The following is a 14,015-nucleotide window of genomic DNA, read 5'->3' as shown; positions in this document are numbered from 1 at the left end:
GGTCTCCCCCTCCAGGGGGAACCCCCACCCACTCTCCCCACTTCACCTCAGTCTTGGCTACTGCCCAGTCTTCATCTAGCCCCCATTCACTGGGCAAGACTGCAGTATGAGCCACTCATCACAGGCAAAGGGGTTTGGACCTGCCACCTCTGCTTCCCCATGGGCTGCCCCATTGCAACCTTGCACCTATTCAGCCTATAGTCAGGCCTGCAGCCTGGGGCTTTTCAGGCCAGAGCTCCAAGCTCCTCTGGCCCTTCCCCAGCCCTGCTCCCAAGCTAGATGTCTTGCTTAGGTCCCTGCAGCTAGGCCCTTCTCTCATTACAAGCAAAGGGAGACTGACTGGGCTTCTGGCTTACAGCCTCTTATAGGGGCCAGTTGGACCTGATTGGGGCATGGCCACAGCTGAGCCTACTTTCCTCAGTCATCCCAGGCTTCTTGCCCCAGCCACAGCCCTCTCCTGGGCTGTTTCAACCCCCGTAGGGCAGGAGAGAGTAACCACCCCGCTACATCCAACAAATACTCTTTAGCTATGTGTCTAAGAATTGGGCTCTACAATTTCACCCAATGTGCCTGGTACTGAAGTTAGCCTTAGTGGCCTATAATTGCCAGCTGCCTCTCTGGAGCCTTTTTTATACACTGCTCCAGGCAGGGACTAACGGCAGCCCAGACTTTCCCTTTCTCCCTTCTGGGAATTCAAGTTCAAGCTCTACAAGGAGCTAAAGAAGCCTCAACCCTGCATCTGAATTCATGTCACATTTCTCACTACCCGACACAAACAAATGTCATTTCAATCCCAGGTGAATCCACTTCAGTCATTCCTCAGCCCCATTCCTTCACCCTCCTGCCTTAGCTTAAGGCATTGTGCCATCCTGTGGGCATTTCATGTCCCTCCTCAGGTTCACATACAGACACATTTTCCTTTGCTGTTCAATGAACAGCAAAACCTTTCTGTGTCTCTAGTCTGAGCCAGGGCATTCAATTCCATTGAAACCTTCTCTCCTGCAATGGCAACAGTCAGATAGAGGGGACATGGCTATCTTCAGCTCTGACAGTGAGATATTCACTCTCCTCTTTCTTCAAGCTGCTGCTGTTAGTCCATAAAACATGTACCATGGAATAAAAAGCTGAGTTTACTCTGTGGTGAGGAAAGAAAGGCACCACCAACTTCCCGAAAAATCTCTGTGCCCCAGAGAGAACCTGCCCATGCTATTGGAATCATTGATGTGCTTCAGCTACAATGAGGAAAGTATCTGCTCTCACGGGGGTATAGCTCAGTGGTAGAGTGTTTGACTGCAGATCAAGTGGTCCTTGCTTCAAATTCAAGTGCCCTCTAATAAGCCTCTTATTTTCTTATTTTTATTTTTGAAAAAAAGGGAAAAGATACTGATTTCCATTCTCCACTATGTTCAGGAGCTCCACTGTGCAGGGCTGCTTGAAATGAAGGTAAACACTGAACATTTCGCTGTCCAAATGCACAAAAACCTAGCAAAACTGTCCATCAGCTGAAATCAGTTCCAATCCTCTAAGTGTCTAGTTTATGTTTTCATTCATTAAACAAAGGGATCATAGGAATGTACATTTGCAGATCCCTCTTCTCCAGGGCTGTGCTGTGCAGAAGAACAAGAGCCACGTCCAGTTGGGGTTCAGGAGTCTGACGAGCAAAGGCAACTTGGTGCAGGACAAAGTCACCAGCACTTTGGCTCCTTCCCATTTAACCAGCAGCTGGGCCCCCAGGACAAGGCATGAGAAGATGACAGTGGCTATGATCAGGAAAATAGCCCCCAAGAAGCTGGCTAAAGCTGTCAAGATCCTCAGGAAGGTCACAATGCCCATGTCTAGAATGTACTGACTGCAGCGGGGAACGAAAGGGCAGAGAAAAGCCTTCAAATGTTCTAAATTGCCACGCCCCAGAAGGTGATCAAAATCCTACCTAAAATCAAGACAGGGTAAGGTGAAGGTCATCTCCAAAGCCAGGGCTAAGAAAGTAACACTGAGAAAGAAGTGAAGAGATTTCCATTGGGATGACTCCTGCTCCCCTAATAGCTCTTTTATGAATCACCATAGACCACCCAAAGAGATCAAAGTACTGCAGGACAAACAGCCCCATGGACAATATAATGAAGTGGTGGCAGTGGGAGGAAGTATTTCTCTTCCAGATGGGAAGTGCTGTGTTTTGTGTAACACCTGCCAGGTGAGTGATGCACTGACAGGGCTGCTGCCAATAGCTCCCACAGAAGCTCATTCTCTTTGATCTGCTTCTGCTGTTATTTCAGAGCCAGCACTAGTGGAAGTGTGTCCCTGTCACTTCACCAGCTGTAGAATAGGCTCTGTCTGCACCCCAACTCTGATTAATCCCACTTTTTAATGTATTCCTACTGTGATACTTTCCCAGTTCTCTGCCTCATTCTAACATTCCGGTCAGAGACTGAATGTGGGGAGGAATGGACTAATTTCTGTGACATTCGGTAAGTTGCCACAGTATGTGACTGAAACCTCTGGTGGAGGTGGGCAGGAGCCTGTTACACACATACAATAGCTAAGCTTCACCAAACTACCTGCTACACATTCAAACCTTCCTGTAAACACACAATAGAAATTGGGGTTCTAAGAAATGGCAACTTTCTTTTAACACAGGTCATTGTTTTCTGTACTTCCAGAGGCATTGAAATAGAAGCACATTACCTTTCAACAGCTGCTATTTCATGATCAGCAGCAGAGCCTTTGTCAATTTACCACCCATAGAGCTGATTGTTTCTAACTGCAGGGTTAGCCAGACCATTCAGTAACATTATCGCTCTTTATAGACTAACAGACGTTTTGGAGCATGAGCTTTCATGGGTGAATACCCACGAAAGCTCATGCTCCAAAACGTCTGTTAGTCTATAATGTGCCACAGGATTCTTTGCTGCTTTTACAGATCCAGACTAACATGACTACTCCTCTGATAATTATCGCTCTGTTTACAAAGCCTTTGGTTAGTGACGAATCATGAGACTTATCCCTTCCTGCTGTAATTCCACTGACTCCAGTATTCTCTTTCCCCAGTTCTGGTTCCAAGAAAATAAACAAATTAAAACAAGCTTCAGAACTAACATGCTGTGGGAGAGTGGAAATGTTGATAGCTCAAATAATTCAGTTTCTTCTGCTTCTTGTGTGTGTCTATCTGCTTTGTGTGTGTGACTAGTGGAGCTTTTTGTTTGCTCCAGGCAAGTTCAACCCTGTCAGATTTGTCTGTGGGGAGGGGCCAGAGAAAACAGACACCCTGGCCTGCCAGGTTCAAGTTAGGCAAAGGAATAACAACTCTGTCCCATAAAAAACAAACTATGTTACAGAAACAGTGGTAGGAACAGTGCTAGAGAAACTGGTAAATAATCACAATGCCCAGGCTTGAAGTAATCGGAAATACAGAATTCAAAAAGCAAAACTCAGGGGATATTTGGGGTTTATTCTCTGAGCTTAAACATGTGCTATAGCACAGGGAGCACTTTTGGAAGTCTCCCATCCCACAACTGAGGAAAGGAAAAGGATTCCTAGATTCTAGCATGGATTGAAGGATAGTGATGGGGAATAAGGGAATCCCTCTGACTTACCCTAACTGCGTCTGTTGTTAAAATGGATGAAATGACATTTTTCCCTATCCCTGCCCTGTTCCTGCTCTTTGTTATAGTTCAATATATTTTAAATGCCGAGAATGATAATAAAAATATCTGCTCTCCAGCACAACCTGAAGCAACATCAGAGCAACTGGGAATTAAACAATTTGTTCCCCAAGGGAGAACTCGATGTCTAACAATGGCTTTGAAATGGGGGAACAGGATAACTGTGATTCTCAGGGTTAGTTTAGACTAGGAACAGTGATGGAGTTTAGGTCAGGTCAAGGGGAAAGCTAATGCCAACCACTGCACCTGGGCTGCATCTGAACTACAACTTTTTACACCAAGATGACTAACTTGAGCAGCCAACACCATGTACAGTCCTAATGGATGGAAGGCACAGGTAGTTTTTGCCTCAGTGTAGCTTGTTGGGATCAAACCTCTCTCCCTAACCTGGAACTGATGAACATTCCTGGCTGGAGGGACACAAACTGCTATGACTCAAAAGGAAAGGAGTTGATAGAAAAGATCATAGGACGGACCCCAAGGAAGGATGAGCTGCAAAAGGCAGAAGAACGCTACTGATGTGATGGAGCTGAGAGACCACGATGAAGATGATTCAAATCACTATGTGTGAATTAGCAAATATGATTTTTTTAAAAAAATTGTTTTGGTCAACCCTAGTCAGGGGATTTATTAGAATTCTCTCTCATGTGGATTTTCTGATGTCTAGTAAGCCTTGAGCAATGACTGAACCTTTTCCCACACTCAGAGCACGTGTAGGGCATCTCTCTCGTGTGGATTCTCCGATGTTTCATAAGGGCAGAGCTCTGATTAAAGCTTTTCCCGCACTCCGAGCATGTGTAGGGCTTCTCTCCTGTGTGGATTCTCTGATGTGTGATAAGGTTTGAGCGCTGACTACAGCTTTTCCCACACTCAGCGCATGTGTAGGGCTTCTCTCCTGTGTGGATTTTCTGATGTATGATAAGGTTTGAGCTCCGACTATAGCTTTTTCCACACTCAGCGCATGTGTAGGGCTTCTCTCCTCTGTGGATTCTCTGATGTGTGATAAGGTGTGAGCGCTGACTAAAGATTGTCCTGCATTCAGCACATGTGTAGGGCGTCTCTCCCGTGTGGATTTTCCGAAGTGTGATAAGGGCAGAGTGGTGAATGAAGCTTTTCCCACACTCAGAGCATGTATAAGGTGTCTCTCCTGTGTGGGTTCTCTGGTGTGTGATAAGGTTTGAGCTCCAACTGAAGCATTTCCCACACTCAGAGCATTCATAAGGTTTCTCACCTGTGTGGATTCTCTGATGTCTGACAAGGGTAGAGCTCTGATTGAAGCTTTTCCCAAATTCATGGCATGTGTAGCGTGTCTCTTCCAAGTTGATTCTGTTGCTTGTTAAAAGGTCTGAGAGGCTACTAAAGTTTCCCTCTGGCCTGTGCAGAGTCTCACAGGCTTTTGTTTTCTCTGGGAGTGCACAACTCCCAGAAACATTCCCTTTGGATCTTCCTAATAAAGTTCCATGTGGTTCTCCTTGCTCAGCATCTTCCTGATTGGGTTTCTTCTCATTCTGACTCACCATCCCATCTCCTGATGGGAGACAGAGAGAATCCAGACACAGGTCACTACCTGCACAGGAAAGAAAGAAAATCTCAGAGAGAGGAATGGAAAAAGGATGAACCATCCAAAATATGTGTGGGAGAGATCAAACCTATGAGGAGCTGATTTTCCCCAAAATCTTCCCCAGAGGAATGAGGAAGGCATCAGTTTTGGTCTGCATCTCAAAAGAACACTCAGGAGAAAATGAGATCGGGGAGCGCCCTGCTGCCAGTTGTCAGTAAGAATAGAAGGGAAGCCATGAGTCACATCTGCCATTATGATTCCACATCTGCAGGGAACAATCCTGAACATGGAGAGCTCACAGGGTCTTTGTAGGGCATCCCAAATGTTTCCTGCATTCCCACACAGTTGTTGAGTTGGTTTAACCAAGTCCTCACCTGTGCAGACAGCTCTTGGAAGCACTCCTTTCTCAGAGTCCTGGAGGTCTAGGACCCACGGCTCTTCCCCTCGTTCCAGCTGTGAGATCACGTCAGGTTTGCAAACTGGAAACCCTACTGCAGGCAAAGAAAACAATGGAGGTCAGTGGAATTTGTGGGATACTTGTCACAAAGAATAGTCCATAGTTTTAACCCTGAGCTCGTTGTTAAGCAGTAACATCCCAAGGCCAGTTTCCTTGGCTCAAAGTGGCAGGAGAGTTATTATGATTTTAAATCATATTCATTACATTAGTGCTAAGGAGCAACTAACAGTGGGTCCCCATTGTGCTAGGTAAAGTACAAACACAGAATAGTAGATGGCCCATGCCCTGAAGAATTTACAGTCTAAATACACAAGACAAACACAGAATGGGGGAAGGGATAGAACCCACTGTTAGAATAGAGATATTCAGGCCTGCCTGTAAAGCCTATAGTTTAAGAACTTAGGTGTATTTTATCACTGAGCTACTTACAGGAGTATGAAAACAAAGAATCAAAATCACTGTTTGTATTTGTAAGGGCCTTCTCTTACTGTGACAGTCTGAGGCATTGTTCTTATGCTAAGGCCTTTGGCTAAGCAGGAGGGGCAGCCATAAGCTGAGAAGCAAAGGGTCACATCCTCACATCCCAAGCCAGTCACACTGAAAGAAGGTGCTATTGGGCTGTTAGGAAGATGATCCTGTCCGAGTAGTGCCCATCACTACCAGATAAAGAAACAGATCTTAAGATGGTTAAAGAAAACTTAGTTTGAAAGCAGCCTGTTTGGCAAGAAATCACTTCTCAATGCTTGTGGTTGTGAAAACCTCATTTTTGTATTGTTTTATCCTTATGGCCACCACTTCTACAATGTTAATCAGTCTGGTTTTCTAATTCTTTTTGTCTGCTGTATAATTAATTTTGCTAGGTTTAAGTTAATTAGGGTAGTAGGATACAATTTTGTTGGTGCCACTAGGTAAAAATCTTCTTGCTTGAGGTCTGTGTGAACAAAAGTACCTCCATGTTAAAAGTCTAAACTTTTGTATCCTTCTGTATTAATGTGCTGATTGTAACCACCTGTGTTATGAGCTGACTGCTAAGCAATAAGGCCATAGTTAGCAAAACCAGTTAGTACTAGATATTGCTTATGCTAAATAAGACAAATGAAAAACAGCTGTTATGGCCAAGGCCATATGCATGAGAAAGTAGCTTACATGATGGAAAAGTACAAAAAGAAAGATACAAGAGGGGGTATAAATACTAGTGCCCCACGTGCAGGTGTGCAGGATTTGAGATTGTTATTTCTCCCTTGCACCATATTTGAGCTCAAATAAACTTGTGTTTTGCTTCTCCACCCTGGTGTGTTTATTGGCACGGCACACCGGGCGACGGACCCCGCCCCCCCACTGTTGCTTGGCCTCGGGCACTTTGTGCAGGCAACAGTTCTTGGCACCCAACAGTGGGCTCGAGGCTGAAAATTAGCCTTGCCCGGATCCCTCCTGGTGGTCAACAGATCGCGGCGACGACCGATGCCCAGTGACTTCACCAGGGGCCTCGGCAGAGATGCAGTTCGACTGACCCCGGAGGGCATAATGATGCAAAGCCCTCGAGTAGTAGAGAAGCAGTTGGGGTTTATTCTACAGGTTGCGCCCTGTGTCCTGGAAAGTAACCAATAATGTAACCCCCTCCTATGCTCTTAATGTTAATGCCTTTTAAAACTACCTGAAAATAGTTAAATAACAGATGTAATATAGTACTACACCAAGAAAAGAAGGTATTAAATATAATTAAGGCTGGAAAAGCAGCAAAGAATCCTGTGTCACCTTATAGACTAACAGACGTTTTGGAGCATGAGCTTTCGTGGGTGAATACCCATTCCTTAGATGCACGAAAGCTCATGCTCCAAAACGTCTGTTAGTCTATAAGGTGACACAGGATTCTTTGCTGCTTTTACAGATCCAGACTAACACGGCTATCCCTCTGATATGAGGCTGGAAAGGCATTGCAGTGGGATCTAGTACGTTTAGGAATTAGGAATTTCCTGAATGACCAGCTGATGGCCATTCAAAGTAATCTTAATTACCAGATTTGGCCCACTGCCCGTACAGAAGCATCAGAAATCCCATCTAATCTATGATCATGGAAACATACGTGGATACTTCCTGGAAGGAAGTGTGGCTTCACAGGGCGGGGTGTGTGCCCTCATGGGGGATAAATGCTGTACTTATGTCCCAAAAAATGCACAGGATATTAACAAGCACATCCTGTCAGCCAAACAGGCTTTTGAACAGTGGAAGGCCTAAAAAGGGGAACCCAATATTTCTGATTCCCTCTGGGACTGGTTACCCAACCTGGGGGGACTAAGGGGAGGCATTGTTTGCCTCCTGCTCACTGGTGTGGTGTTGTGTATCGTACTCTCCTTTTGTTTGTTTGCTGTAAAGCACTCCTACATAGAATTTGTACCTCCTGTTCCCCAGAAAATCCCGCTATACTCCCTCATTAATGACCTCAGCTCCCTAGAGCTTAATCGCTTTGTTGTCCTCAAAGTATAAAAAAACTCAGCCAAAAGTTTGTTGAGTGTTCTCATAGGAGGGAGTTGTTGGTGTCACTAGGCATATCCCTAGGTAACTCAGTTGGGGGGAAGGCCACGAGTGTTGATGAAGCCCCCCTGTTCTAGTCCTCAGTGAACCAAAGCTCCTCCATGTTGAATTCTACTTAATCTAGAAAGCAAGCAGCTGTGCAATTAAATGTGTAACAGTAAGTTCTCAGTTGCAGCGCAACTCAAACCAGTCTAAAGCAGTAGTGATAAGGCCTACAAGATAACTTGCAGAAGGGAATATTACTAACGAGCTTCTGCAGCCAAGATTGCGTAATGTAACTGCTACAGGGAAAGGAGGGGGAGAAGGAAAAAAAACTTATTAAAAGGGAAAAGACGCTTGTGTAGGTGTGCTGGATCTGAGGTGTGCCAAGTCTCCCAGCATGGCTTTGACATATCACATAAACTTTGTTTGCTTCTCCACTCTGGTGTGTTCATTGGCGCTAGGCACTCCGGGCCACAAACCGCTGATGCTTGCCCTCGGGCACTACCTGTGCCGGCAACAACCCTAACCCTAACCCTAAGTTCCTCAGAGACAGCAAGGCAAGCAGCTGGTCAAATAGCCATTCTCCACCAAGGGGAAGGTGTGAAGAAGACATTTACATTTCATCACAAGGATCACTTGAAGCTCGTATCTATGACAGCCTGTCACCATGACTCGGCTGGGAACTGAAGTGGTTTCTAGTACAAAGGACTGAATTATAAAAAGAGGTGAGGAAAATGCATGAGACTCTCTCTCTCTCTCCCCTTTCCCTCTGCTCATGACAACTCCTGAAGAACTGAATGTGGGCGGCAGGGGCAGCTTAGGGGGAGACCTGGCTGAAAGGAAAACCAGCCTGTCTCACCAGATGGTGAGAGAAACATTTGATTTAAACCTATTTTAGCTTGTTAAGTTAAACATTAGTTTGTGTTCTTTCTTCCATTTCTTTTGTAAACAATTCTGACTTTTATGCCTCATTACTTGTAGTCACTGAAAATCTTTTTTTTCAGTAGTTAATAATTTTGTTTCCTTTTTTAATCAAATCAGTGTGTTTGGATTAAAGTGTGCTGGAAACTGCATTTGGAATAAAAAGGCTGGTGCATGGCATTTTCCACTGATGAAACAACAGATTTCATATGAGCTCCCATTGTTCAGGAGTGTGCTGGACAGGGCAAGATGCACATTTCTGGGGGAAGTCTGCGAGCAGAGAATCTTCTGGGGTTCTCCTGTGAGGTACTGTAATTCGGGAGTTGCTGATTAGCAGCACTTAAAACTGTGTAGCTGGGAGTGAGTTACATGCTGGAGACTGCATGTGAACTGCCCAGGAGTGGCTGCTCTCACAGCAGAGCAGTGGAAAAGGCACAGCAGCTTGGGGAACTGAGGGGACAGAACTGTTCAACAGTTCAGATTGTACTGTGCTTAATGTCACAGATACTCAATTTCGAAGAGTCTCCTAAAATACTCTGAAAGTAAATCCATGACCCAGAAATCGAAATCTCTAGACAGAGGGCAAGTCTCCCTGGCACTGCTTCTTGCTGACAGACGGGTCCAGAGACAAAGAGAGAGTCCTGGGGAAGGTGGAAACATAAGTGTGGGGTTCAGTGGAGAAAGGGAACAGGAAGGGCAGGGATATTACTGAATGCAGGATCTCAGCAGTACTAAATGACAGGATAACCCATAGTGCAGCCCAGTGGAAAACATAATCCCAAATATACATATAAAATGATGAGGTCTAAATTAGTTATTTCCATTGATTTATATAAGGGCAATAAGATATTCTCTGTATTACTGTCTATCCCTTTTTAAATAATTCCTAACATCCTGTTTGCTTTTTTGACTTCCGCTGCACACTGCTGGATGTCTTCAGAAAACTATCTACAATGACAAAAAGATCTTTTTCCTGATTACCCTAATTTTTGCCCCCATCATATTGTATGTATAGTTGGGGTTATTTTTTCCAATGTGCATTACTTTACATTTATACACATTTGCCATTTTGTTGCCCAGTCACTTAGTTTTGTGAGATCTTTTTGAAGTTCTTCACAGTTTGCTTTGGTCTTAACTATCTTGAGCAGTTTAGTACTGTGACGTTATTGATAATAATCTGGAACCATATACAACATGGTTGCAACCAAGGTCCTGTAGTGGCACCAAATCTTATGTAAAGGGGGTCATATAAGGTGTCCAAGACCCAGGTTATGAGTTGCTGGTTATAATTATGGTGTCTATATGTATGTATCATTTTGTAGTTGACGTTATGAGTATTGGCTCTATACTGTCTGTATTTCAAACTTATGCTGTGCTTCTGGAAGACATCCCAGGCAAGTTGGTGCTTGCTCTGCCTAGCATGCTTGATGGCCCATTAAGGACCATCAGCTATTCAACTGACCCATTGAGAGAAAGCAGATACGCCTTGTAACTCAGAAAAGTATACAGGGACTTGCCCATGTGACTCCAGACTCCATTTTGCTGTAATTTTTCCACAGTAAGAACAAAGAAGCATTCTTATACCTGGAAAAGCCTATAAAAGGCTGATGCCTCATCTCCATCTTGTCTTCAATCCTGCTTCTTACCTCTGGAGGAACTTTGCTACAAACTGAAGCTCTGAACAAAGGACTGACTGACCCATCCCAGAAGGGGATGTACTCCAGAGACTTGATTTGAACCTGCAGTTTATTCCATCACTGCTACCAGCTTGAACTAAGAACTTTGCCATTACTGCATGTATTGATTCCATTTAACCAATTCTAGCTCTCAGCTCTATCTTTTTCCTTTTATGAATAAACCTTTAGATTTTAGATTCTAAAGGATTGGCAATAGTGTGATTTGTGGGTAAGATCTGATGTGTATATTGACCTGGGTCTTGGGCTTGATTCTTTGGGATTGAGAGAACCTTTTTCTTTTATTGGGGTGTTGGTTTTCATAACCATTCATCCCCAGGATGAGTGGCATTGCTGGTGATACTGGAAGACTGAAGTGTCTAAGGGAATTGCTTGTGTGACTTGTGGTTAACCAGTGGGGTGAAACCAAAGTCCTCTTTGTCTGGCTGGTTTGGTTTGCCTTAGAGGTGGAAAAAAAACAGCCTTGGGCTGAAACTGCCCTGTTTTAAGCAATTGGTCCTGAATTGGCACTCTTAGTTGGGTCCTGCAAGAACTGCATCGTCACAAGTATCATCTGCAAACTTTGCCACCTCACTGTTTACTCCTTTCTCCAGCTCATTTATGAATAAGTTGAATAGGATCAGTCCTAGGACTGACCCTTGGGGAACACCACTAGTTACTCCTCTCCATTCTGAAAATTTACCATTTATTCCTACCCTTTGTTCCCTGTCTTTTAACCAGTTCTCAATCCATGAAAAGATCTTCCCTCTTATCCCATGAACACATAATTTATGTAAGAGCTTTTGGTGAGGGACCTTATCAAAGGCTTTCTGATAATCTAAGTACACTATGTCCACTAGATCCCCTTGTCCACATGTTTGCTGACCCCTTCAAAGAACTCTAATAGATTAGTAAGACATGATTTCCCTTTTACAGAAACCATGTTGACTTTTGCTCAACAATTTTTGTTCTTCTATGTTCCTGGCAATTTTATTCTTTACTGTTGTGTCAACTAATTTGCCTGGTACAGACGTTAGACTTACCGGTCTGTAACTGCCAGGATCGCCTCTAGAGCCCTTTTTAAATATTGGTGTTACATTAGCAATCTTCCAGTCATTGGATACAGAAGCCAATTTAAAGGACAGGTTACAAACCATAGCTAATAGTTCCCCAATTTCACATTTGAGTTCCTCAGAACTCTTGGGTAAATACCATCTGGTTCTGGTGATTTGTTACAGTTAAGTTTATCAATTAGTTCCAAAAACCTCCTCTACTGACACTTTAATCTGTGGCAGTTCCTCAGATTTGTCCTCAAAAAAGGTTTGGGAATCTCGCCAACATCCTCAGCCATGAAGACTGAAGCAAAGAATGTATTTAGTTTATTCGCAATGACTTTATACTCTTTAAGGGCTCCTTTTGCATCTCAATCATCCTGTGGCCTCACTGGTTGTTTAGCAGGCTTCTTGCTTTTGATGAACTTGAAAACATTTTGTTATTACCTTTTGAGTTTTTGGCTAGCCCCTTCTTCAAACTCCTCTTTGGCTTTTCTTATTACATTTTTACACTTAATTTGGCAGTGCTTATGCTCCCTTCTATATACCTCACTAGGATTTGACTTCCATTTTTTAAAAGAGGCCTTATCTCTCACTGCTTCTTTTACATGGTTGCTAAGCCACAGTGACTCTTTTTTAGTTCTTTTGCTGTGTTTTCTAATTTGGAGGGAATACATTTAAGTTGGGCCTCTAATATTGTGTCTTTGAAAAGTGTCCATGCAGTTTGCAGGGATTTCACTCTAGTCATTGTACCTTTTAATTTCTGTTTAACTAACCCCCTCATTTTTTCATAGTTCCCCTTTCTGAAATTAAATGCCACAGTGTTGAGCTGTTCTTCCCACCACAGGAATGTTAAAATGCTGTTACATTATGGTCACTATTTCCAAGTGGTCCTGTTATAGTTAGCTCTTGGAGCAGATCAGGACTAAATCGAGAGCTGCTTCTCCCCTTGCGGGTTTTTCTACCAGCTGCTCCATGAAGCAGTCATTTAAAATATCCTGAAATTTTGTCTCTGCATTTTGTCCTGATCTGGGGATAACTGAAATCCCACACTATTATGGAGTTCTTTATTTTGATAGTCTCTCTAATCTCCCTTCATATTTCATCCTCACTATCACTGTCTTTGACAGGTGGTGGATAATAGATCCCTATTGTTATATTCTTATTAGAGCATGGAATTACTATCCATAGAGATTCTATGGAACATGCTGTTTCATTCAGTGTTTTTAATTCGAGTTTACATTTTCTTTAATATACAGTGCCATTCCCCTCCCCACCCCCCGAGTATGACCTGCTCTGTCCTTCCAATATATTTTGTAACCTGGAATGATTGTGACCCATTGATAGTCCTCACTCCACCAGGTTTCTCTGATGCCTATTATGTCAATATCCTTTTTTAACACGAGACTCTCTAATTCACCCATTTTATTGTTTAGACCTCTAGCATTTGTGTACAAGCACTTAAAAACCTTGTCACTCTTTATTTGTCTGCCCTTTTCTGATGCATCTGATTCTTTTGTGCGTGAATGCTTCTCATCTGATCTGGCCCCTGATTTATCCTCTTCTAGCCTCTCTTCCTGACTAAACCTAGAAAAATCTCTATCACTAGATTCTTCTCTAAGACAAGTCTGTCCCATCCACGAGCTCCTCTGCAGCCATTGACTTTCCCCCATCTCTTAGTTTAAAAACTGCTCTGCAACCTTTTTAATGTTAAGTGCCAGCAGTCTGGTTCCACTCTGGTTTACGTGGAGCCCATCCTTCCTATATAGGCTCCCCCATCCCCAAAGTTTCCCCAGTTACTAATAAATCTAAACTCCTCCTCTCCACACCATCATCTCAACCCCGCATTGAGCCTCTGAAGCTCAGCTTGCGTACCTGGCCCTATGTGTGGAACTGGAAGCATTTCTGAGAATGCCACCATAGAGATCCTGGATTTCAGTCTCCTTCCTAGCAGACTAAATTTGGCGTCCAGGATGTCTCACCTACCGTTCCTTACATCATTGGTGTCTACATGTACCATGACCACCAGGTCCTCCCCAGCACTATAAATAAATCTATCGAGAGGCCTCGAGAAATCAACAACCTTTGCACCAGGCTGACAAGTCACCATATGGTTCTCCCGGTCATCACAAACCCAGCGATCCTTGTTTCTAATGATCAAATCTCCCATTACTAAGA

General features: G+C 43.7%; 1 protein-coding gene and 1 non-coding gene across 2 annotated transcripts; one reads left to right on the top strand and one right to left on the bottom strand.

Moving 5' to 3' along the window:
* Positions 1-1,260: 1,260 nt before the first annotated feature.
* TRNAC-GCA lies at positions 1,261-1,332 on the top strand. Its single transcript has one exon. It is a non-coding gene; the product is annotated as a tRNA-Cys (tRNA).
* A 2,093-nt stretch (positions 1,333-3,425) lies between these two features.
* LOC115640031 (zinc finger protein 3-like) lies at positions 3,426-13,857 on the bottom strand. The gene is made up of 5 exons (XM_030542905.1): positions 13,824-13,857; positions 5,595-5,711; positions 4,891-5,187; positions 4,573-4,836; positions 3,426-4,488 (listed from the first exon to the last, which is right to left on the bottom strand). The coding sequence occupies exons 1-5, from the start codon at positions 13,855-13,857 to the stop codon at positions 4,274-4,276; spliced, it is 927 nt and encodes a 308-aa protein (XP_030398765.1). The 3' UTR covers positions 3,426-4,273.
* Between the last annotated feature and the right edge of the window lie 158 nt (positions 13,858-14,015).

This window comes from Gopherus evgoodei, unplaced genomic scaffold, assembly GCF_007399415.2.
Source record: "Gopherus evgoodei ecotype Sinaloan lineage unplaced genomic scaffold, rGopEvg1_v1.p scaffold_178_arrow_ctg1, whole genome shotgun sequence".
Taxonomy (NCBI): domain Eukaryota; kingdom Metazoa; phylum Chordata; order Testudines; family Testudinidae; genus Gopherus; species Gopherus evgoodei.
This window is presented reverse-complemented; position numbering and strand designations above follow the sequence as displayed.